This window comes from Pectinophora gossypiella, chromosome 20 (genome assembly GCF_024362695.1).
Source record: "Pectinophora gossypiella chromosome 20, ilPecGoss1.1, whole genome shotgun sequence".
Classification (NCBI taxonomy): Eukaryota; Metazoa; Arthropoda; class Insecta; order Lepidoptera; family Gelechiidae; genus Pectinophora; species Pectinophora gossypiella.
In genome coordinates, this window is record NC_065423.1 from 6482974 (window position 1) to 6509489 (window position 26516).

Here is a 26516-nt window from a genome sequence, read left to right on the forward strand (position 1 = left end):
TGACATCGTAACGAATACTAAGAGGGATGATTCAAACCATGATTCTGAGTTAGTATCAAGTGGAATTTTCAATCGCAAAATACATTATTTTTTAGTTTTTTTAAATTGTTTTTAGTTGTATACTTTTGCGATGGAAAATTCCACATGATATTAACTCGGAATAATGAGCTGAATCGTCTCTCTGAGTATTCGTTACGATGTCACTTACACCCCGTACAGGTACGGTCACGAGTACTAAATTATGTAGATAAGTATACACTTTGAAACCATGTCACTTTAACTTTTTTGACAAATTAAACCGCATGTCTCATTAAATGTCAAATATGATAGTGCGACAGGGTTCTAAAGTGGGTACTGATATTACTCAATGACTGTAAGTACATACAGGTAGCCATAGAAGTAGGTATGGGTGTTAGTGACACCGTGACAAATAGGTACTGAGGGGTATGGTTCAGACCATTATTCTGAGTTGATATCAAGTGGAATTTTCTGTAGGAAAATTCATCAAAATTTTGGTATTTTTTAATTATTAAGTATATTATTTATTATATTCAGTTCCATACTTTTGCGATGGAAAATTTTACTCGATATCAACTCAGAATTATGGTCTGAACCATCCCTCACAGTATTCGTTACGATGCCACTAACACCCTGTATATTATACAGGCAGCTGCTATGTGTTTACACTGTATACTTACATCCGGGCAAGTTACATTGTTGAGGAAAACTTACGTCAAACACATTCGCTTTTAGGTAATTTCTATTTGAACAAGTGTATCATATTTATTATAGAACACTTTAATTATTAAGTCATTATAATTATTAAACTTACCGCCTATAGTATTATGCCGTTTTGTCACAGGGTCCCGCTTACCTAACATGAAGATTTGACAGGTCCGGTTTTTTACAGAAGCGATTGCCTGTCTGACCTTCCAATCTGCGAAGTGAAAACCAGCCCAATACAGATAGCCATAAGGTCCGAGGAGCAGCCATCAAAGACCACTCTGATCGACCGTCCGCAAAGGAAGTCTGTCACTCAGCTACAAAAGTCCGCGGGGATGCCATAAGCTGGAAGCTTGCTGAGGAGACTTGTGTGTCACACTGTCAAAAGCCTTTGAGATGTCAAACAGCGAGCGCTTCACAGCAGTGCGTGACATATACTAGAAGACCCCACAATCAATAAAAAACTATTATTAGAAATACCTATTTTAAAAGTGAAAAACTTTATTCGATACATCAATTTTTGACTGTATTTAATTGCCAAAATAAATAATTTCGCGGAACCTCGATGACTTTTTTACGAAACCCCTACGCTCCAGGGAATCCACTTTCGGAATTACTGCTCTAGTCATTACTATTAAGCTTGATGCGCATAGAGCCTGGATAGCGGACAGCGTACCGGGCCGCCGGAATTTCCCCATTCGGAATATAGTCGTGAGCTTAAATATTTACCTATGTTATGTTCCGCCTGGCTATTATATCCCTTCGGGTTGGAAGATCAGGGGGCTAAAATGGTCAATTTGTCATTTACGCATATAAAAGTAACTGCAGTGCGCGATGCAATTTTTTTTCTTTTTTGCCGCAGATGGCATTAACTATTTGGCCGGACAAATGAGGAGCGCTGAAGGCTCTCACCCGGTACAACCTTTAAGACAACAGAGAAAGACAGTTGGGCACGAGCATCGGCTCAGGGCGTCGTCTGAGAGGAAAAATATTGTTAATGTTAGTTAGTTTATTAATGACCAAATTCGAGAAGTCCTTAGAAAAGGTTCAGTAAGATCTACTCTGAACCTGCGTGTATGAAACGATTGATGAATGTGGAGGAAGCAAGAGAAGTAGGTATGTCAGGATCAAAGCAAATGGAATTCCATAGTCTCTGCTTACCCCGGTGGGAAATACGAGTGAGTTTATGTAGTAGTTAGTTTATTAGTTCGCTTTTCTTGTTTAGTTTCATGTTATGTAATTCCGCGCCCGCTTTCCCAGCTCTGCGTGGGTCGATCTTCATAGCTAGATACATACTTACTTACATACTTATACATACTTACACACATACATTAACTCACGCCTATTTCCCACCGGGGTAAGCAGAGAGTGGCTTTCCATTTGCTTCGATCCTGACACATTCCTCTTGTTTCCTTCATATTCATCAATCGTACGCCGGTTCAGAGTAGATCGTACTAAACCTTTTCCAAGGACATCTCCAATTTGGTCAATATACGTCCTTCTAGGTCTACCTCTGCCAGCCCTACCATCAACCTTCGCTTTATATACCGCTTTCGTAATCCTATTATCCTTTAACCGCTCTACGTGATACTTACCTGATCCCAAATATTCCTCCTGATTATTCCAGGGTCCTTCCTGTCCGACCGTGCTGATTTAGGGTCGTAGTCCGGTGGATGGTACAACATGTCATAGGCACAAAGGGGTGGCTTCTCTGGCTTCCATTTGGTGTTGAAGAATGTTTTTTCAGATACCGGTATTATCATCTGAGTGATCAGTCTGTCCTCTGGATTCGCGTACGATATCGCCATGACGAAATATTTGTTGGATTGAAAGGATAAGGCTAAGTTTAGTGCGTTAGTAGTGTCATAATACTTGTGATGGGATGTTAAGGAAATTCGTATAACACCACGATAATGGAACAAGAAGCCGACACATCAACCGGTAATTTAGAATTCTGATACTCAAGAAATTATCTCGCGAAGGAAATCTTTGACATATTGCATGCAAAGGACTCAAAATTGTCAATTTTCAAAGTGTCAAAGCGAAAAGAGGTGTGTGCATTAAAACTCCTTAATTTTAAATTCATTATATTAATACAAACAAACTCACCAACGCTTTATAGTTTTATTCATTCTCTTTTTTCGCTTCGTTTCGTTATCGGAAAATCTAAAATAGAACAAGAGAGTTTTCAAAATCAACCCTCTGTTCAGATTGATTTTGATTTTAACAGGTACTTACTTACTATTTTTTTTTTATTCATTATAACACTACTAAAACACTGGCATGGAATACGGACTGAAACGCCCTGGCAAAATTAAAACAACCTGAATTTATCATAACTGTCAATTGACAAAAAATCATTTGCCAAAAACGCGGTTATGTCGCGAATTCTTTTTGTAATAAAGCCTCTAAATTTACAATATGGATTATTACAATTTTAACCCAAACGCTGCAGGTACGCATTAAATTTCTTAATTTTGTTTTATTTTCGTTTGTATTTTATTTATTTTTTTGTTGCGTGTTTTTTTTAGATTCCTTAGAGTTTGTAAGTCCTTCATTGCAAAGGAATTTCGCGACTGTCAACAACAGGGTGTACCACCCCGAGTATAGCAAAGAGTATGCAGAGCTTGTGAAGGGCGCTCCTTCACGCCATCGACTGTACGGGGCAGACATACCGTCCTCGACGTCGCTCATACTGCAGAAGACTACGGAGAGAGAGGTGAGTTTCATTCATTATTAACTTAGTAGCATGTTAACAGCAATGCTGTTACCGACGTAGCAATGTCTTTGCTACTGTAGCGAAATAGGGCTCCCTCTTGCCTTTCGCCTACTTTCGTTTTTCTTTATTTTGGAAAGGAGAGCTTCTCTTCTTTGGATTAATACCAGTCTAAGTTATCTATCATCGATCGATCAATTCTTTCAGTCTACAGTTTTCAATAACGCAATAGGGTTGATAATAATATCTGGCAAGGACATTTTTACAATCATGCATATTTTATGTTTCTGCCATATTTACTCGTCTAGGTATATATCCATTACTCGAGTGTTTTATTACTAAGGAAATCTTAGTGCTAATAGATCATTGAATTGTAATATGATTTAACAGATAAACGTCCATGAGTACTCAGAATACAGTTATAACAATCTGCAATATAAAAGCTCTATAAATCCAAGACCGGTGCACGGCTTGAAGCAACGTCCTCTGATTAAAGTCACCGTCATTCCCAACAACTCTAGTGTCCAAAAACTGCGCAAACGACGCTCATGCACTAAGAAAGTTCAAACAACAGTTTCGAACCAAGAAAATTCTATTAAAGCTAAAAACGTTTACCTAGTTGTGGCGGGCAAGAAGAGAGAGAAGGTTTACGAGATCAAAACAACAGGAAGCGCTGAATTCTCCAACAACCATTTGAATTATACGAAAAATGATGATCACGCTGTAGAAGAAAACATTAAGAAGTTTCTAAATTCTCTGAATATGGATAAGAGAAAGAAAAGTAGAAAGAAATCGGAGGAGTCTGATAATGATGATGAATGCGGGACTATAAACGTGGACGTTCTTAACTGTGAAGGTCCCAGGTGTCAAGAAGAGGTGAAAGCAAATAGGAGCAGAGTCAGGATCTCTGGCAAGATCGGGCGCACTGAGGACGATCGATTTGTGCTGAAATGCGCGGCTATGGTGGATGGCCAACCCGGTAAGCATTTGTACATGTTGTATTGTTACATACACGACACTCACGAAAATTTACAACACAAATAGAAAATTGTCTGAAGAATTCACAGTATTTTTCGGTGGTGGTTTGGATTATAGAAGTCAGCCCCGATTCGTACTATTGAGGCCATACTGTAATTACAATTCGAAAATAGGGTATAATAAAAACATAAATATGTTTGCAAATTTTTGGAGTTCCTTCTATTTCAAGTACATGTTTCTATGAAGGTCACGGTTATTACTTTATAATAAGTATCTTTGACGAAGAGTATCCTTTTAGTTTTTTTTTTCTATTGGTGTAGGTTTCGTAAGGAAACCCACATTCCCAAAAATTTGTTTTTTGGAGGTATGTGACTTGGTTGGTTTTCCCTTCGCGGGTTGGAAGATCAAACAGGCAGTCGCTACTGTAAAAAACCGGACGTGTCAAATCTTTAGGTTAGGTAAGCGGACTCTGTGAAAAACGGGCTGTGATGATGAATTGACGAATAAGTATCTTTGATAATATAAGTTAGCGGAGTGGGTCTGATTATCGCAGGCTGTCGCCGTATGGGACACACCACACCTGTTGTCTGTTGATGTCTTCAATGATTTTTACCGACTTCAAAAAAGGAGGAGGTTCTCAATTCGACCGTATATTTTTTTTTTTTTTTTTTTTTTTTTTTTTTTATGTTTGTTCGGGCATATCTTCGTCGTATATGAACCGATTTTGATAATTCTTTTTTTGTTTGAAAGGAGATATACCCAAGGGGGTCCCATGTCAAGGAAGTCAGGATCTGATGATGGAAGACCAGAGAAATCGAGGGGAATTTTCAAAAATCGTAGGAGCGACTAGTGCGTTTGTAAAGTCATATTGATCGGATCGATCTTTAGGCTTCGGGAAAACTTCCCGACCTTCGAAAACTGGTCAGCATCAGGGAGATACCCTATGGCCTGGCAAAACTATACAACCTGGAGCAATTTTTCTTTCACGAAACGTATTTAAATCTTGATCAAATTCAATCGCCGGTGCAAAAAAACAAAATAGCGGAAAAAAAAGATGGCCGCCATACAAAATTTTGTCGATTTTGGAAGAAGCCGGTTTGGGTAAAAATAATGTATGGGGCGCTTACTCAAAACGTCATGTAGAGTACGGAAATACTTTCTGGTCACCAAAAACTGCTCCGTATCAGAGAGATACTCTACGGCCTGGCAAAACTATCGCACGTGAACCAATATTTCTTTCAGAGCACTTATTTAAATCTTGGTCAAATTCCATAGCGCGTAAAAAAAAAAACAAAATGGCGGAAAAACAAGATGGCCGCCATACACAATTTTGTTTTTTCAGAAAATGTCTCGGGATATAAAATATATATCGGGGTTGTGATCGAATCGTCATGTTAAGTATGGAAATACTTCCCGATTTTCGAAAACTGCTCCGCATCAGGGTGACACCCTACGGCCTGGCGAAACTATCACACCTGAACCAATTTTTCTTTCACGAAACCTATTTAAATCTTGGTCGAATTTAATGGCCGGTGAAAAAAATACAAAATGGCGAAAAAACAAGATGGCCGCCATACAAAATTTTGTTTTTCCAGAAAATGTCTTGGGGGTAAAAATGATGTATAGGGGTGTGATCGGAACGTCATCTTTGAAAACTGCTCCCAATCAGGGAGACATCCTACGGTCTGGCAAACCTATTGCACCTGGATTTTGTTTGTTTCCACGACACCCATTTAAATCTTGGTCAAATTCTGTCGCCGGTGAAATAAAACAAAATGGCGGAAAAACAAGATGGCCGCCATACGAAGAGGGACAGTTTCGAATAAACAGGACACGCGAGCTGCTTTAGCAGCGAGCGAACCACGCGAAATCTACTGTATCTATATGTATGCGTGAGTGTGTATGATAGCAGCTTCCACTGACAACCACATGTGTGTATGTACACATACACATGTGTGTGTGTGTGTGTGTGCGTGTGTGTGTGTGCGCGCGCGCGTGTGTGTGTGTGTGTGTGTGTGTGTGTGTGTGTGTGTGTGTGCGTGTGTCTGTGTGTGTGCGTGTGTCTGTGTGTGTGCGTGTGTACGTGCGCGTGTGCTCGTGTGCGTTAGCGCGTGTGTGAGTGTGTGTGTGTAAACATGTTCATCAATAATAATTGTGATCACTACTAATAATATATTATATTATTATATATGAATATAAATCAGAAAATCTGTCTGTCTGCATCCTTGCTCGGTCTAACCATCACTTAAAATCGTAAAATAAAATAAATTTTTTAACAAAAAAAAAACCGACTTCAAACGCAAAACTAAAAAGCAATAAATAAATTTACTTCGCACAAAGTAATTAGTACGTATTTTCAATTAGTTAATTAATTTATAATTCTGAAGTCGGTGCCAAGTAAATGCTACAACAACCCTACTACAATATCAAATTACTATGTACTTACACACAATATTGTTTAATACCTATATCAAAGCAATTACAAAACAATGTCAAACAAAAAATTACAAAACAATCAGTATTGAAAAATATATGAATCGGTACTTCGTTGTAGCATTTCCTTGGCACCGGCTTCAGATTTATAAAATAATTAACTAATTGAAAATACGTACTAATTACTTTGTGCGAAGTAAATTTATTTATTGCTTTTTAGTTTTGCGTTTGAAGTCGGTTTTTTTTTTGTTAAAAAATTTATTTTATAATCGAATGGTTTCCTTACAGTCGAGAACGACTTTATGCAGGGATCAGAGTTTCTCCAGATTCAAGCACCACGATATTACCATCAATCGCAATGCGTGCCGTGGTCTGATGAGGAGTCTAGAGAATTTATCAAAAGAAGGTAACGACCCTATCGTCATCTCTATTAATGTCATTATTACCACCACGCCTGTATCCGTGTATTCAGCATATTGACTATTGTCTATCTACTTTTTTATAATTCCTTTTGTTAATATTATTTAATATAATTTGTCTACTAAATATCACATTACAAGGACGACGCGACGGGTTGATCTCATACCTATCATAGTTACATACGGTAGGGCATATTCATTTTAGGATTATGTATAAAATGTATGTTTCATGCTCATTTAGATGAAATCAATTAAGGTTGAGTTTGGTAAGATACTTTGGGGGGGTGTGATCTGAACCTCCCGATTTGTATGGGAAAACTTCCAGATCTTGGAAAACTGCTCCGCATCAGGGAGACACCCTACAATCTGGCAAAACTATCGCACCTGGAACGATTCATTTTTCACAAAACCTACTTGGGACTCAAGAGTCTTATGACGTGATACTTTTTATCCCGGACATTGCCCCTTAGAGTGGAAACAAAAGTGCCGCGCGCGATGTTTGAAGTCTACACGGTCGGAGTCGCTAGCAGATAACTATAGTTCCTAATATTAATTAAAATTTCATTTTGTATAGACTTACGTGTCAAAACCAAAGGGAAGCCAATGTGCAGGCAGATTTACAACAAGAATTGCCTGAAGATTCATATATTATATCAGCAACGACCTGTCCTGTATTCCTATCCACCCGCAGCAATTACCGCAGGTATGCAAAACAAACAAATAAATAGGTATTTAAATAAGTTACTTATGAAAATGTAGAAGGATCATTAATTTAAATGAATAATTTCAGCAAGGAAACCCAATGCAGTCCAGGAAATTTCAACACAGTTTGTTTTTCCAACATTGAAAAACTCAGGATTGTTTCTAATAAAGACCAGATAGTTCAATGTAATTGTCCTAAACATTGCCCCAGTCCTGTTTACACAAATTCTAAGACTGAGCTTGATACATGCACTCGATCTCAAAATAGTTGCAACAATCCATTGGTTATAATCTCCGTATATCCAAATCAGGAGAAAGTTGACAAAGCATCAGGCGAAGATTCTAGAGATCGTAAAGAATCTTACGAACAAGATGACGAAAGTCATGTAATTAAGGAACTCCCAGCACCTAAGAACCGGAAATCAAAAAGAAATGATAAAAAAAGAGGCGGGAAATCAAAGGCAGTAGCGAATTCAGTCAGTAGCGACGAAAAACCGCGAGCTCGGTCCCCTGTCCGTTCAAAAAGCCCGACAAATAAAAAAACAAAGATCAAAGTTGAAGAAAAAAATACAAGCACGTCGAAAAAAATGTTTCGTGAAGAGAAAACTACGCATGAAGTAAAATCAAAGAATATTAAGGTGGGTGTTCTTCTGCATGTACCGCCAGCAGGCACATACCAGAAAAGACAAGCTGAGCGATCGACTCCTCTCGTTGAGAAGAGCACCAACACAGAGGGCGATCCGCATTGTCTGTGCGTGGTTGATCCAGGCGACAACAAGTCGCCCACGCATAAGAAAACCAACGCTGCCATGAACTGGGTCAGCGCTAAAAACAAGGCGTCAGGAGTTTCCATTAGCATTGACGATAAAAGGGAGACTTATGACGTAACGTTCCGACAAGGTGAAACCATGGCGGACCTTCGTATTCGGAAGAGTTTCAAGGAACAGGGCTCACAGAAATATAAAGTAGATGGCGATTCCTTAGAAAACTTTCTTTTGAGGCGTGACGGCCAAGATGTTCGCAAAACATCCTTTTCTCAAACATTTCTTTTAGATGACGTGAGTTTATTTTGTTTAATCATTCGAAGGTGTATTCCCTATTGCTGTGTTTGCTATAGAGACGTATATTTTATTTTCAGCCATCAAATATCGGCATTGATTTAGCAATTAATAAAGATCATCCAGGATTACACCCACGAGATAGTATCGATCTATTACACAGGTAGAATGTTTTTGTTATTTTTTTACTAAGTACCTCTGTGAGCATTGACGTCAACGGATTTTATTTTTTTGTTTGAAAAGAAATCCTAATGGTTTTATTTGTTATTTCATATTAGTTTTAGCAGACACATAAAAATATCGTGAGTTTTTACATTAAGTATTTGAAATTCAATCAATGTAATTAATTTACATTTGCATAGGTATCTCTTTCTTATATTATGTTAAGGTAATTTTTGACATCGGATTACAAGGCAACATTTTATCTAAGTAAGTACTTAGCTTAAAAATAAATCATTATTTGTAAGCTACACAAAACTTAGGACTAAGTGCATTTTGGACTTCTTATAGAAAATTGACTGAGTAATTTGTTTTTATTTTTCATATTTTTAGGAAAGAGGAAAGAAGGTCTAGCGACGTTAGTGGAATTCATATGTCATCAAACCCAAGCGACTCAAGCGACAAGCCCTTTATAGGTAAGTTTCGTAATTTCCTTAATCCTACACAAATATAAAATTTAAGATGATTTAATAGGTACCTTCAGTTTCAGATTGAGGGACTTTCCAGGCTACGCTCCCCAAAAGTAATGATGTACTTTTGTATGCGCAAATTTCAAATTGCCATATTGCTGTTTTCATCTAAAAATTCTTCAATATGGCCTTTTTAGAGGTCTAAAAATGATGAACTTTCTGCTAACTGACACACACTACTGCTACCGCATGAGCAGTATCCTCAAATGTTACAGCTAATTGATATCATATAAGTATTTTTTCCAGCACCACTAGTGAAGCACTATCAGGGAGACAGTTGTAACGTCACCAATCCAATGGAGAGAGACAAACAGATACAGGAGTTGCTGGGAATCGACACCAGGCTTGCACCGTCCAGGTTCATCGAGGTACGTACTTGTATCGTCTATCTACTGTTAGATAGAATAAATCGATCGACATAATCTTGACTGATACATGACTATGCTAATGAGCGTACAACACTGGCTTCCGTACTTTGACACTTTTGTTTGACAGATTACATTCTTACCGCGCAGGACTTTTTGGCGGGAACGGGAACGGGACAGTTGCTTTCTTCATTGAATAATCTAAACAATTAATACGAAGTTATGTTTTGTGGTTAATGATCGCATTAAGTTAGTCGGAAAACATTACGACAGTGTTATTATATCGGAATATTCAATAAACAAAATGTACTTATCTATCTATTTTCGTTTCGTGCCAACAATCCGCTTCATAACTCGAAAGTTTATGCGGACTTTTGAGTTAATTCGTTTGAGGTTCGGAGTAGGAGTCTGCTCAGGGGGGCTTAGGTTTCATCATTTCATTAATCATCAAGAAAAAAATACATAAGACATGGCTGTACGGGCATAATTCCCTTTGCCTTCGGGGAAAACAAAAAAAAAACAAAAAGAAATCTTACCGCGCATTGAAGCTATTGTAAAATAAAATGCTATATTCAAATCGAATCACTGTTCAGATATAACGTGATAATTACCTATTTTCTCATTGCTCGGGATACATAATTATACAAAAATATAATGTGATGGCAGAGGCATACCTATATAAAAATAATTGTTGCTTGATTATTTATTAATTTATACATTTATTGTTACGAAACATTGTTACAAACATTATTAATATGACGTCGGAGAGGGATATTTGGACCACAGAATTATATTGCTTATTGATTGATTATGTATTTACTTTATTAAATTTTTTTTCATGTTTATTTTATTTTTATTTTAGAGAACCACACAAAAGGCAGAAGTGGATCTTTCTCCGAATATTTTCTGGTTGTTTTTTTTCTATTTACTTTATTGAGTAATTACGTGCACGTGACAATTTCAATAATCTCTGTAAATGTCTGTTATAGGAGCACTGACGTCCAAACAGACATAGAAAGTACCATCTGCAGCGTTTACAAATTGGATAAAATAAATTGCGCATGTTTCCACGACAACAAAATCAAAGCAATAAAGGAAGAATCATCAAGTGAATCCAAATCATCAGAAAAAGAAGCACCAAAGGGGAAAGGAAACGAGAGGCCAAAGGAGAAAGAAAAAGTAAGGATACTAAGAGAAACTTCAACTCATGTAAAAGAAGCTAGAGAAAATAGAAACCATTTAAAAGATCCTAGAGAATGTTTACATAATTTAAAACAGCCTAGAGAGTATAGAGACCATGTAAGAGAGCCTACACATCATTACAATGAGCCTAGAGAGTATAGAGACCATGTAAGAGAGCCTACTCATCATTACAATGAGCCTAGAGAGTATAGAGACCATGTAAGAGAGCCTACACATCATTACAATGAGCCTAGAGAGTATAGAGACCATGTAAGAGAGCCTACTCATCATTACAATGAGCCTAGAGAATATAGAGATCATTTAAGAGAACCTCCACATTATTTCAATGATCCTAGAGAAAGACAAAGAGACCAGTTAAGAGGACCTACAGGATATAGATCCCATTTAAGGGAAGCACCCATAGCACAACCAGCAAAATGTAAAAGAGTTCAGTGCTCTTATCATCCCGTCCCTACCTATACCCTAGAACCCGAACCTGATCCTGAGCCTCCGCAGTGCTGTCAGCCCCCACCCCCTCCTTGTCAAGAGCCCCCGGACTGCTGTTGCGAGGATACTGCGTCACCTATCCCTCCTTTGTATCAACAGCTCATTTTAAACCGCAATATAAATATATTCTTGCAGATAGACCAATTTACGAAGCAAAAACCTATCATACTTTCACGCAAGCAGTACGATAAAGTGAAAAGAACAATAGAAAATGCGACTAATAAAAAACCTAATTGTATATGTAAGAACTCCTGTCTTTCCATTGGTGAGACCAGAAGGAAATGCACTGAGACATGTGGGTATGTGTCCGAATTAAACCATAAAAACAATCAAGTATACCCTAACTCGTGTTGTGTAGGCATTCAAAGCTCATACGTTGAACCAAAATTATTAGGTGGTATTCGTAAATCGGTTCAATTCGAATATGTCAACGATGATGATGGAGAGCCAGTGTTCCTGAGGGAGTCGAGCTGTGTACAAAATAATGTGATAGACAGAACGCTTGTCTCTATAGCGCAAGAAAAGCACAGTGTCAATGTAGATGAAGAAAATGACAATGATGAACCAAAACCTTTTAGAGTTGATGCAATGCACAAATTACGCAGTGTATCGGAAATCCGTATGGGCCAAGGTGACACACAATGCTGCATAGATAATAAAGTAAATAAGCAACAATATGTAAGAGAGAAACACCCTCCACCGAAACCATCAAAAGCAGGATGTCCGGGTAAATCAAAAATAGGGTCGTTATTGGGAAAGTTGAAAAACGTGGCAAATGATACGTGCAATCAAGACGATTTCCCTCAACCAGATGACGATGACTGTGTGAAATGTGGGACGTTGATAAGACTTCACAGTTGCAAGGTCTGCGGGAGGAAAACGCAAAAATGTTTCAAAAATGAATGTTACTTTTGCGAATTGAATAAAAAGCGTAGTCGTGACCTTTCCGTGCATAATCTCTTCGAAAGAGGAGCGGCTAGATTTGCCGCTTCGTCGACGGAGGTGCGGTATACCAGCGTGACTTATTTGAAACATGTCACATTTTCTTCTACAAATGTACCTGTAAACCCGAACAATGAACGCAAATCATCAGTCGTTAACCTTTTAGAAAAGAATTATCAATCCGATTCTCTTCATACTCTTTTTAAAGGTACTTAATGCTTTTATTATTAGATACCTACCTATACCTACATTACATACGTCACAGTCATAAGGTCTCACCTGTACTATTATCGGGGTAGGCAGATCTACATATCATCAATAACATTACCCGTAGCCACTCATATTAGGTAATTTTACAATATCACTGGTTCACATGAAATATTTTGTTTAAATACCTAAGTGCCTAATATTTTCAACAATTACAGGTCATAAAAGAACTCCAACACCAAACCTGGGCACATCGGTTTATTCGATATACTCTGAATATTCAGACAGGACGTCTAAATCGAAGCTGAACATCCAAGAGCCGAGGCCTCGGAAGCCGTTCCTGCGGCGGCTGATGTCCTGCCTGGTGATGAGGTCCAAGACCTCGCAAGTGAAGGTCGGCAAGCGGCCGCCTAAAATACCCAGCTTCAACAATTCTATCGATTCGTACCATATAAACACGTCGCTTGGGGTAAATGGATTTTCTTCTTTCATCAATTAATCAATTCGCGCAGAAAATTTATGAGAAAGTATGTTTGAAATGGATTCCAAAATAGTGTAAATAATACTCTCTTCTTCGGTGTCAGAAGCAAGTGTAGCTTGACTAGTATGTAGATAGCACAGTGCTTAGACTTTCCACTCCATCTGAAGCCCTCTCAAGATTCTCAGTATGGTCCAACATAACTTCATAGGGAGGAGTAGCTTTTCAGTTAGGTACCTACCTATTAACCGAAAGTAATTAATACTGTCAAAGACATGGTTATTTAGAGCCTTCCTACAAGTTTGTTAACCTGCGCCCATCAGCACGCGACATAGGGTTAAATATTAAAAATATTTTTTCAATTTCTGTATTTCAGGCAATCGAACTATCTTCATCGATATACGACACATCAGCTTCGTTTTACAGCAGTCATTCAATACAACCGCTTAGTAGCAAACTGAAGAGGAGCTTTCTCAGCTCAGTTCGTGGGTTTCTGAGCTATAGGAGGAACTGAACTGACCGTTGAGGCAAAGTTGAGATACGCGCATGGACGTAATCTTGGTATTGCTATTATAAAACCTTCAGGAGAGTCGCAAGTCACGTCACGGGTGACAAAGACCAACGCATCTACCATGCCAATCTTCGTACCAAATAAATTCGCTGATATTTTGAAGGGCTTTGACAGGAATACCTGGAAATAATTGTACCGCCATTCACTAATTATTAGCGTAATTTTGACCTTTGTTACGTGGGTATTGTGTTGTTTTGTAAAACATTTTTTTTATAATGCGATCGTATTTTATATTTGTGATGTCTATGTGGATTTTGTGCGTCATTTTCTTGATGAGAAGTATTAAATTTTGTTTTATTTTTATAAAAAAGTATTAATAAAATCTTTATTCATAATTTAAATCCATTATTTACGAAGTTTGTTCCTTTAGAAATATGTATAAGTAGGCCGATCTAACGAGCCGGTCGGCAACACAGACCCCTTTAGGTTGGTGTCTACGACGCTTTAGGTATTTTAGGTAAGCCTAGACAGAATGCTAACGACACAAAGGCGCTAAAGATGTTGGAATCGTCTGCTGTATTTGACAACGGCAGGTGGACTGTGGGGCTGGCGTGAAGAGATCCGCACTGTACCCAGGGTAGCAGTAGGTAACAGGCGACATCAAAGGTATGTTTTTGAGAGTTAAAATTAATTCTATAGATCCGAATGCCCTCAGATTCCTGTGGAGATGCAAAAACCCGTCAGGCCCAGTGAAGACATGCTCTGTATCCTCTCGCTTTTATACGTCCAACACTTGTAAACTCACTTAACAAGCACATTTTTTTTCTCGTAACTTTGCCTTGTGCCGTGTAGTGAAGTTTGTCGCAAAGTTTGTCACTTTCACGAGACTAGTGTTTAAAACTTTACATTAGAACGATTAAGTAGGTATAATAAGCAACATGCAAAATGCAAAAGCACTCGAGTTCGATTCCAATCGATTTTTGTAGGACCGTGACTATCATCGATATAGTTTAAAAAATATTTCGGGTTACTTCTTAATTATTGTATATGTATAACTATCAGTTTATTATTGTATAATCCACAGCATCGTGCCTATGCCCCTTTGTTCTCATAATATTATATTCTCAAAATATTACATTCGCAAAACATTACGTTCGCAAAATATTATATTCTCAATATATTATCTTTTGTATAATGAAGTACAAAATAACATTAAATCAATTATAATATAAAACCGTGATCACAAAATAGGTACATACATTTTTTTTTAATTATTATATTTATATTAATACCTTCTCACCGGTAGTAACAATGTGCCCCAGATACTTAAACTGGCTTTTCCATGTTAAACCGTGGCCACCTGCATACTTCTCACAAACCCGCATCAGTCTTCTCAAGCCGCAGATCGCTATAGAAAGTTAATTGATTTTTTTTTCGTTACTAGAGAATGATTATTTTTACATATTTTCTGTTTCATTGTACAGGTAATATTTTGAGAATATAATATTTTGCGAACGTAATGTTTTGCGAATGTAATATTTTGAGAATATAATATTATGAGAACAAAGGCCTATGCCGAATACCCTTTGCGGAGACGATAGATTTTTAGCTGTATTATTTATAGACTTTCGTGACAAGAATGCAAAAGTATTACTGTTATTTAGTGTTATTTTTAAGATTGATGTGCGAGTAGTTATCTAATTACAGATTGCCACAAGGACTGGAGACGGCTGCGGGCGCTTCATGTTTCAATTTAAATATCTACTCGAGTTCACCCGCCTATGTACTCGAGAAAGTATGCAAGAATTATATTTGCACATCACTAATTAATTGTCATTGTCACTGTCAAAAAAGGCTTTGAAATTGGCGAGGGATTTATCGATTAATTCAAGAAATTTTACGTTTCCTGCATTATTTACTAAAAATAAATATATTTAGTTTAATATAATGGGCAAAAAAGGTGTCGTTGCGTTTGTGAAAGACTTCTATTACGATCCTTTTAAATGGTGAGTATTCATAACCTCTTCTCTAAAATGTGGTTTGTGGAAGCACAAATGTATATTTTTCTAATATTTTTTACTTATTTAAAAGCCGTTAGTATATAAAAAACAATAAAATTTTAAGTATTTACTGCATATTTATAGTTTCATTGAATTTTGAAGATAATAAATCTGTCTTATTAAGTACCAAACATGTATGGTAATCGTATATGTTTGGTACCTATTCGTGATTACAAATAGGTACTTAATGTTAATACACTTTCTATATTTCACAAAATTCAATTCAAGGTCTCTCTCTATATACTTTTGCCTAAGTTGTTAGTTTGTAACTGACAGCGTAAAATAGGTAGTGGGTTATTATTATTATTATCAGTGAAGTGAAGTTCGTTAGCTACTTATTTAAAGTTTATCGTTTTAACCTGGCTTATCTGTGTTATGTACCCTGAACCCACTTTAAACTTAAACCAATAATGTTCATATTTGTCATTCAATTTGGTCATATCTTTATGACTGTATGTTTTTAATTATTTAATCGATAGCAATGCTTGTTGAAATTTTTGCAGTCCATTCTTTACATAGGCAGCGCATGCAGCTTATTTAGTCACAGACATACTCATAAACATACAGCCACACTGACTTTGTTTTACAAGTTGTGATGATACATTCTTTGTTAACAGTCATAGTTTATAAAGAGATATCCTTTTATCTTTCAGGTCAGTGGTTAAAAGCATCGGGTTCTTCTCAGTTGGTGTCATCATTGCTAGCGAGTGCACAGGGCTTGAACTAATGCCCGCTGTTCCACAGTAAAACAATATAAACAACTTATTTTTATAAGCTTTAAATATGTTTATTAACAATATGTTAAATTCTTTATTGTTACTCGTTATATGTGGAACTGTGTGTGAGGGCAAAAAGCCTAACTTCGTTGTGGTGTTAACCGACGACCAAGATGTGGTTTTAGGTGGGATGGTTAGTACATTATGAGTGTAATAAGCAAATAAATAGATTAGCTAGCAAAACTGTGTTTTATTTTATTTTCATTTCAGACTCCAATGAAGAATGTGCAAAGGTTCATTGGTAATGAAGGGGTTACATTTACTAACTCGGTAAGTTTTACTACTGTAATAAGATAAAAATGCACTATAATTTTAAAGATTTAGTAAGAATCACTTTACAAATAATTATATAAATTGGTATTTGTGTTTAGCACCGTTTTTTCTACATAAGTGCCTAAGGTATAATTTTATAATCTTACCAATACTAGTGGCTGAACTATAGGTATTATCATATTACTATATTTCGGGATACTTTAATTATTGTTTTATAGACAGTTAAGTCTACAACTTGTCGTAATAGATCAAATGAGCGATTTCGCCAACAGTCCTATTAAAACTGTAAACGATAACTCTTTGCCAAGCCAAATATTTTGTTTCTATTTAGAGGAATAACCCAATGAATTAGAGAATATCTTATAATATTATTATAAGGGACTTTGTGTCGCTTCTTTTATATTGTCGTTCTTACTATGTTCCACCTTAACTATGTTTGTGACATGCTATAATTGAATATGAAATAGGCTAGTTTCCAATTAGTCAAATCAGTTACTTTTTACGAAAGGCCAAAACACGAAATTACTATGGAATTTGTATGAAAAACGTGATACAATGTCGGACTTATTATTAGGTTTTCTTGATTAAAATTCATAAATAAGTTAAATAGAAAAAAAGGAAATGCTTTTCGTTAGTTTTAGATCTATCTTTATTTAGTAATCAGAATTTCATATTTATCTTGAACCTAGTACACGACCGAATTGCTCTTTACAAGGTCAGAATTAAGGAATGCTATATGTTGCCCACTCCAGTACACGACTTCCCCAATCTGCTGCCCGAGCCGAGCCAGCTTCCTCACGGGGTTGTACGTCCACAACCACAACACGTATAACAACAGCCTACACGGCGGGTGCTACTCGCCCTCCTGGCAGAACCACGAGAGACGCACCTTCGCCAACGTGTTGCAACAACACGGATATGACACCTTCTATGCTGGGAAGTACTTGAATGAGGTGGGTTGTGTAACGGCTTTTGTATAATTTTTAATGTTAGGAGAGTTAGGAACCTACCTACTATTAGGTACTATTTTTATTGCAAATCACTGACTTATACCAGCTTGGTTCTCAAACGGGAAGCGCCGGTTCGAACTGGACTTGTCCCAATGAGTTATTAATTGTATCCTAAGTTCAGTTTTCACTAACACAGTTGGCTCGACCGGTATAGAAGGCGATACAGCTCATCACCTATTATCACGTTGGTCTAACGAAGCTCGATGAGGTGTGGGTACTTAGTTCATCTTGCCATGGATGTACCTTTGAGCTACCCAATGGGGTAGCCATTGGGATAAAGTGGTGAGCTTATCACAATTATCTGGCCACAATATGGACCAGCGGGCTTAGCACCGTAAGCACGCGACTCTTTCTCGTCGCGACTGAGATCATCTGTCTCTTTCTGTGCAGTACTGTGAGAGAGTGACGGGTGACGTATGTCGAGGCGAGAAAGAGTCCGGTGCTAAGTATATGGTAACTAGGGCGAATTCGTGAGAGTCCTGTTCGGAGAACGCGTGGCTTACATCGTAGTGTCACGGGTTCGAATCCCGTCTTGGGCACTAAACCACTGAATTAGACTTATGTAAGTACGTACTCTCGAGCTCGGTGGCGCAGCAAAGCAACTTTCGCAAAGGCCGGTCATAGGATGGGTGACCACAAAAAAAAAAGTTTTCATCTCGAGCTCCTCCGTGCTTCGGAAGGCACGTTAAGCCGTTGGTCCCGGCTGCATTAGCAGTCGTTAATAACCATCAATCCGCACTGGGCCCGCGTGATGGTTTAAGGCCCGATCTCCCTATCCATCCATAGGGAAGGCCCGTGCCCCAGCAGTGGGGACGTTAATGGGCTGATGATGATGAAGTACGTACTCGTTGCATGAGTCATGTCAGGGGCTTTTGGCGGCTCAATAACAGCTCTGAAACCAGGATAGACCTCCAACCTATATGACTTTGAATTTATGTTTCGGTTTCCAGGACTGGAGACCAGTTAATGGCAATAAACTCACTCCCTATTACAGGACTTAAATATAGTTAGATAGACTTAAACATAGTATTATACTAGGTATTATGGGAACAAGGATGAAATATTTAATCTTGATGACGAGCTAGGTTTACCTTAGTCTTCAATCGTATGGGCGTCAGACGACACACACACACAGATGCGCGTGTAAGATAACGTCTACTTATTGTGTCTGTGTAAAACGAGGTTTTTTTTGTACTATGTGTGTGCCCAAAGGCAACTCCCATCTATAATTTCTCTAAGCCTAGCCCTTTCAGTTTGTCAGCGTTTTAAAAAAAAACTTTATTTCGAACATTAATCCATATATTGTTACTACAGTGACTTACAAACTAAGTTAGTAATTTAAGTAAGGATTGGAAAGTATCAGAAAATTAATTCATATATGACCTACTTTTGGTCCCTGAACAGCACACATGAGTCTGGGCCCAGTGTTTTATAAACGGGCTGTCAGGCATCTCACTAATCAACATGAGAATATTGTTGGAGATATTCCTTACTCTGCTTAACAGTGACGCTACCCTTCCCAGGGTTGATGAGGTTGGTATTCCACCTCACAACCCACACGATAAAAAGAAAACACTACCCTTTTGCGCACCACGGCACCACATTATAATGAATGCATATGCCCATCAGTACGGCACGGAGCGCGCGGGCGGGCCGGAGAGAGTGCCCCCGGGGTGGTCCGAGTGGCACGGGCTGGTCGGCAACTCTGTCTACTACAACTACACCATCTCAAACAACGGCGTGCCGACGCATTCCACCGATCTTTACCTCACTGATGTTATTGTGAGTATAATGATGATGTCCTCCCAGACGTATCCGTTGATGGCTTACTTAGCTAGTGTTAGCCTGGCGTATCCGTCGAAGGCGACACCCTTAGCCAGAGTTAGCCTCAGCTCTTGCATGAGTGCGAGCGTGACTAGCAAAACCAAAGTTCTGAAAGTCCTATTGCAAGAAGCACAATAGAGAGTCCCACTTGAGTTAGAAGTGTAGTGGTAGGGTCGGGTCGAGTTTTTCGGATCTAGCGTTTGGCGTCAAGATCTTCAAGACGGGCTCGTTCAAAGTTTTCTAATATCTGATTAGCAGCTTCTCCCACGATTCACTAGATAGACGTGCCAATAGCAGTCGGGTAACGTTTCAAGACATCCCTAACGCAGGTATTTCGCAGGTCTCCAGGTTTGCATTTACCTGAGGTAAGCAAAAAAAAAAACCTATAACGGTTTCCGTGGTCAAGTGGATGAGCGTTGGGCTCACGATCCCGAGGACCCGGGTTCGAAACCCGGTGGGGACATTAGTTTGGTTAGAACATTGGGCTGATTACGGGTAATCAGCATTGTTCGAAAGGATCACCGTGCTTCGGAAGGCACGTTAAGGCGTTGATCCCGGTTGCTATTTACTGGTAAGTAGTCGTTACTTGAGTCTTGTCAGGGGTCTTTGGCGGCTCAATAATAACCATGTCGGTCATCGACCTCACAACCCACACGAGAGAAGAAGACCTATCACGTTGGTCTAACAGAAAGCTCGGTGAGGTGTCGGTACTTAGTTCATCTTGCGATAGATGTACATCTGATTACCCCACTTGGGATATAGTCGTGAGCTTGTTATGTCGTGTATAATTTCTATTAGAATTGTAATAGCGATTTATTGTGTAGCTAATCAAACGTTATTTGTCGTCTGTTTTTAACAAGCTGAAAGCGTTCTATGGTTTTGTTCGCTTTCAATCCAGCATAGAAAAGTTTAATTCGCAATTTCATGTTACTAGAGCCACACCTGCAGGCATATATATTATCCTATTTGTGTTGTGTTTAGTTTAATTTTACTAACCTACTTTAAGTGCTACTAACACCAATGGAACTCTTTGTTTTCCGAAGTAATTAAATAAATAATAATAATATATAGTAGGTATTGGAGTCCTATCAGGTAGGTATGGCGACGGGTTTAAAGCCCATCATAGATAGGCGTCCATATAAAGTCTCCGGACGCACGAATCAGAAACGATAATAAATGCTTGAGCTCCAAATGTACCGTGACCTTCCAGCGCGATGTAGCAATCAGCTACATCGAGAACCAGACAGAGTCTCGTCCGTTCCTGATGGTGCTGGCGCCCCCCGCGCCTCACCAGCCGTTCACCCCCGCGCCGCGGCACCAAGGAGTGTATAAAAATGTCACCGCGGTGAGACATCCCAACTTCAACATTGCTGTCGACGTGAGTAGCTCTGACGTACTACAAATTTATTTTGATAGATGATAATGACTCAAAAACCTGACCTGTCAAATCTTCAGGTTAGGTAAACGGACCCTGTGAAAAACTGGATAAAGCTAGGGAGATGATGATGAGGTGATAATGACTCACCAATGTTGACGAAGCTAAAACGTCACGAAGATGTGTACCGTTTATACGTATGATATTATATTTTACTTCCGATTCCATTACAAAACAAAATAACCCAAAATGTGGAAACGTGGTTTCGAGGATTTGTGCCCGGTTAATGGCAATAGGCCCGTTTCCTATTACATGACACTTAAATTGCTGGCAAGGAGTGGGTGTGGGTATTTGGTGTGTGGTTGTATGTTAAAATCCAAAACCAGGATTATTCCCCTGCATATAATATACGTCCAGAGATCGAGACGCAACTGGTCGATTGTATGGTTCTTAAGCATTATAATGTGAATTACTTTCTGCCAATATCTGGGCAAGCTGTTGGTAAACTGGCTTTGAGCCACTCACTTTGAGGTCGCAGGTTCGAATCCAGCACAGGCCTAATCTGATTGTCGAATTTATTTTCGAATTCACGTTTGGATAAATGATTATCACGTGCTCAAAACATCGTAAGAAAACCAGCATTCCCGAGAAATGCATTTTCGGAGCTATGTGATCTAACCTAACCTGGTTGGTTTTCCCTTCGCGGGTTGGAAGGTCAGACAAGCAGTCGCTTCTGTAAAAACTGGACCTGTCAAACGGACCCTGTGAAAAACGGAAATGCTAGGGAGATGATGTTGAATATCTGGGAAAACCTTGTAACCCTTATCCTTATCGGACTATAAAGTCACGAATGAAGTTCCATGTAGTCTGCTTAATTCGTCTTCACTAGAAGTACGACACGGTGGGTAACTGTACAAACCTCGCTATTAGTATTCCCTTTGACTTTTTGGTTATACGTACTTAACAGTTTCCTCACTCCAGGACAAGCACTGGCTGCTGACAATGCCGCCGTCACCTCTACCTAAGTCCATGATGCCAGAACTCGACCGCGTGTACCGCTCGCGGTGGGAAGCCCTGCTGGCCGTCGATGAGATGGTGGCTGATGTGATAGAAGCTCTAGACTCGCAGTCGCTGCTTGAAGACACCTACCTGATCTATACTTCGGATAATGGATATCACGTTGGTAAGTGGATTGTTTTGTTACTTTTCTTTCTTTACGCATCTCTCAAAGAATCATGCCTATTTTATTATCATCTAAAATCGCTTTATCTAAGAGCTCAACACTTGATATTTATGTTGATATATTCTTGGTCTTCTTCTTCTATCGTGTGGGTTGTGAGGTGAATTACCAACCTCATCAACCCTGGTGTCAAGGTTATTATTGAGCCGCCAAAGGCCGCTGCCATGGCTCATGTAACGACTACTTACTTACATCAGTAAGTAGTAACCGGGATCAACGGCTTAACGTGCCTTCCGAAGCACAGATCAATCAGGTGATCAGCCTATAATGTCCTAACAAATTTTTGTTATATGCCCCCACCGGGATTTGAACCCGGTACCTCCGGATCGTAAGTCCAGCGCTCGACCACTGGACCACAGAGGCCGCCATTTTTCATTATTCTTGGTGTTACGCAGCGATATCACAGAAGAATATAGTATGTCACCCCGCTGCTACGCGCCATATAGTAACAAAGCTAGCCAACAGGGGTTGCCAGATTTGACGCCAACACTTGTTTATCTATTCGTTACTTTCCAGGTCAATTCTCCCAAGTGTACGACAAACGTCAGCCGTACGAGACTGACATAAAAGTTCCTCTTGTCATCCGAGGACCTAACGTGGAGAAGAACGTCCATAGCGACCAGCCCGTGCTCAACATAGACCTAGCCCCGACGATACTCCACTTGGCCGGCGTAGATCCTCCCAAGACCATGGATGGGCATCCCATAGACTTGGGAAATAAGGATGTAGGGGATAGAGCTATGCTGGTAGAGTATTACGGCGAGGGCAGGGACGGTACGGTGGATCCGAAATGCCCATGGAGTTATGACAGCGATAATCTGGCTGTAAGTATTTTTGGGCTGCCTGACAACTATTAGTCAAATGAGATACTTTTTACTAAACGTCAAAACGAAAATGTTCTTTGAAATGACAATGGGCACATTTGTATGAAACTTGGTCCAAGAACCTCCACTGATGAGACTTATATGTAATGAAAGCTTATACTTTCCCTATGATTCTGGCAAAGTTCTATCTGATTCTGTCCCAGGGATCTTTTTCTACAGCCATGTTTGTCCTGGCTAAAAATGTGATAAAATACAGTGGGGGACTAAAATCGACTCAAGATTTGTTGCTCAGTAACTAAATCTACATAGCCAGGACAAACACGGCCGTAGAAAAAGAATCCCGGGACAGAATCTGATAGAACTTTGCCAGAATCATAGGGAAAGTATAAGCTTTCATTACATATAAGTCTCATCAGTGGAGGTTCTTGGACCAGTTTCGCCCATTCTCCTTTGTATGGAATACTGTCGTATGACGTCATCAGTGACAAGTCCTAGTCAGAGGTGCAACAAGAAGAACAGGGTTCTGTTAGATGCTGTCAAACGTCGTACTCATTGTTACTAAATTCATAAAATTTTAAAATATGTGAAAAAGAAATAAATATGTGATTTAAGTGTGATCATCTTAGACTGACTTTCTTTGACTCAGTCCCTATTATGTTTCATTACCGTTTAAATGGGTAATAACGCATCTTGGAATAGCTTGAAATTTTAAAATTAAATAAGACTAAGGCATCGAGTTTATAAGTTTCTGCACCCCGGTGGGAATGATTACTAGGATCTGCATTCACTGGAATTCATGCCCTCATTTCTTCAGCCGAATGCATTATTTTTTTCTTTACTGCCCTTTTATATTTTTTTATATAAATTAGTAAGATGTTGACTGTATATTGTCCTCTCGTTCCAGCAATGCCATCCACTCTACGAGTGCAAGTGTCAAGACGCCCGCAACAACACGTACGGCTGCGTGCGCCACCTCGCGCAGCGTGTTAACACCAAGTTCTGTTACTTCACCGACGACGAGGTAAGTTTACATTATCTAATACTAGATGACCCGGTGTGACTACCAGAATAAGTAACGGCCACCGTGGTCCAGTGGTTGAGCGTTGGGCTCACGATCCGGAGGTCTTGAGTTCGAATCCCGGTGGGGACATATCACAAATCACATTACAGGCAGATCACCTGATTGTCCGAAAGTAAGACGACCCGTGCTTCGTAAGGCACGTTAAGCCGTTGGTCCGAGTCATGTCAGGGACCTTTGGTGGCTCAATAGTAACCCTGTCAGGTTGATGAGGTTGGTAATCCACCTAACCCACACGATGGAAGAAGGTGATGAGACGTATCATATCTACAGAAGCAACTGCATGTCTGATCTTCCAACCGCGAAGTTCCCTTCACCAGCCCAATACAGGGTAAGTCACTTACCTCCGGAACGCATATCTTTATCTTGGGAATGTGGGTTTCCTCACGTGAAAAGTGCACTTCTATTTAGAAGCAAGTACTTTTTCATATTTTATCACCGTTTAAACCTTCCCTGGAGTTCCACGTATATTTCAAGACTAAAACTAGCCAAATCGGTTCAGCCGTCCAGTTTTAGCGACACTAACAGCAATTCAACTATATATCTAATATTGATACTGATTCCACCAGACACCTCCTAATTTTATTTTAAATCATAACATCCATCTTTTTAACAGCTGCTTATTTTAAAAAGAATGAAACAAACCCGGATAAATCAAATGAGCATCTCGTTGCGGGCGTAGCACCGTAAGAGCGCGACTCTTTCACGCCTCGACAAACGTCACCCGTCACTCTCTCACAGTACTGCACAGAAAGAGACAGAAGATCTCTGTCGCGGCGAGAAAGAGTCGCGTGCTTACGGTGCTAGGCCCGCTGGTATGCAACCCGTTTGGCGTGTGCTTCAACTTCATTCTGTCGGGTTATATGTTCCTGAACCCCAATGTTCCTGAACGTAATTTTTTAGCCTGTCGCTGTTGTTCGATAAAAAACATATAATCATCCCTTTTTTTCTTTACAGTCATTCACAGAAATATACGACTTGGCGGCAGATCCTTATGAGTTGAGGAATATCAAGGACCAGATGTTGCCCGCAATACGGCACTGGTACCAACTCACCCTGGTTCGCTTGTTAGAGTGCAAGGGCGTAACCGAGTGCGACATCACCTTCGACCAACAAGCGTTCTAGACTGTAAAATTTACATTATCTGTAGAGGGGATTCGCTTGATAATGTTAATAAATTATGCTTGTATTTCTTTACTCTTTGAAATTATTTTGCGTCTGTGGAAACGCTTTTTTTTAATGTCTTGTCATCGTCTAGCATTCAGCCTTGTTTTGTTTGTCTAGAAAACCCCAAAACTCAGATTATCCACGAAAAATGTATTTAGGTAATTAAGTGACATGTAGTGTGAATAGTATAAAATTATTTATGATTTAGAATTTTGTCACTAACGCACAACACATTTTATTTTTTATAATATCGTAATAGTTAAATGGTCACACATCTAAAGCTTCTGAACACACTTCTGAAGCTTAAATTTTTTCGCCGATTCGTACTTAATACCAATTAAAAAATCTATCTTCTCAAGAACCTTATCCTTCTCAAGAACTACTATTAGAATAACGTAGCACCCTTAGTTAACACGCTATTCACGCACTATATTAACTTATTTTTGTGAGCAGGTCTCGAAATAAATATTTTATTTTATACTCTTGTCTTATTTTCCTAAAAAACTACACTCAATGCAAGAATAAAGTTACTTTCCTAAAGCAAATCACCTAAAAAGCAATATTGCTATTTGACATTTGCATTGCGCACTTTTATATGCGCAAGTGTCAAATAGCAACATTGCTTTTTAGATCCCTTTTTTTCCTAGGTACAGTCGGGTAGTACAGTTGACCGGACCACGGTTAATCAAAATTAACAGTCGTACAGTTGGCCGGACTAGGCTTTGTTTTCTATTAACCGTGGTACAGTTAACTGGACCATGGCTCTCGAGAACACATCATTGTTTGTTGTTTTTATAAATAAAGGATTTTCGTATTTAGTATTTTGTACTCAACAAGAAAAAACATAACACTTCAATCCACGAAATAACAAAAAAAATCCATCAATTACTAGCGAAGCTTTTCCAAGGCATGACCCAATGTGAATTGCCTCTCGATGTGGGCTTTTTACCCCCCTGTTCGATAGCCCACTTCGGACAGA

The 26516-nt window shown here is 39.0% G+C and overlaps 2 protein-coding genes, 1 long non-coding RNA gene and 1 other non-coding gene across 4 annotated transcripts; 3 read left to right on the plus strand and 1 right to left on the minus strand.

Annotated features, from left to right (window-relative positions):
• The first annotated feature begins 2636 nt into the window (after positions 1–2636).
• Positions 2637–14235, plus strand: LOC126376393 (uncharacterized). The gene is made up of 11 exons (XM_050023718.1): positions 2637–2664; positions 3255–3442; positions 3830–4418; positions 7139–7256; positions 7844–7972; positions 8060–8871; positions 9965–10086; positions 10946–10992; positions 11073–12922; positions 13140–13390; positions 13776–14235. Exons 1-11 carry the CDS (start codon positions 2637–2639, stop codon positions 13911–13913), a joined length of 4272 nt encoding a protein of 1423 aa, XP_049879675.1. The 3' UTR covers positions 13914–14235.
• Positions 8891–9654, plus strand: LOC126376094 (uncharacterized). Its single transcript, XR_007567686.1, has 3 exons — positions 8891–9029; positions 9110–9192; positions 9582–9654. It is a non-coding gene; the product is annotated as an uncharacterized LOC126376094 (long non-coding RNA).
• A 1500-nt stretch (positions 14236–15735) lies between the features above and the next one.
• Positions 15736–26015, plus strand: LOC126376009 (N-acetylglucosamine-6-sulfatase-like). Its single transcript, XM_050023159.1, has 10 exons — positions 15736–15916; positions 16624–16879; positions 16957–17016; positions 17772–17972; positions 19659–19811; positions 21064–21231; positions 22210–22411; positions 22985–23292; positions 24197–24313; positions 25328–26015. Exons 2-10 carry the CDS (start codon positions 16754–16756, stop codon positions 25493–25495), a joined length of 1503 nt encoding a protein of 500 aa, XP_049879116.1. The 5' UTR covers positions 15736–15916; positions 16624–16753; the 3' UTR covers positions 25496–26015.
• On the minus strand, positions 22760–22831 carry Trnav-uac (transfer RNA valine (anticodon UAC)). The gene has a single exon. It is a non-coding gene; the product is annotated as a tRNA-Val (tRNA).
• Positions 26016–26516: the final 501 nt, after the last annotated feature.

Coding starts and splice junctions, on each gene's coding strand:
- LOC126376393 (XM_050023718.1), top strand. CDS start 2,637: ATGGAACAAGAAGCCGACACATCAACCG. Junction 3,443..3,829: donor AGAAGACTACGGAGAGAGAG/GTGAGTTTCATT, acceptor ATGATTTAACAG/ATAAACGTCCATGAGTACTC. Junction 10,087..10,945: donor CACCGTCCAGGTTCATCGAG/GTACGTACTTGT, acceptor TTTTTATTTTAG/AGAACCACACAAAAGGCAGA.
- LOC126376009 (XM_050023159.1), top strand. CDS start 16,754: ATGTTTATTAACAATATGTTAAATTCTTTATTGTTACTCGTTATATGT. Junction 22,412..22,984: donor GGATAATGGATATCACGTTG/GTAAGTGGATTG, acceptor GTTACTTTCCAG/GTCAATTCTCCCAAGTGTAC. Junction 23,293..24,196: donor ATGACAGCGATAATCTGGCT/GTAAGTATTTTT, acceptor CTCTCGTTCCAG/CAATGCCATCCACTCTACGA.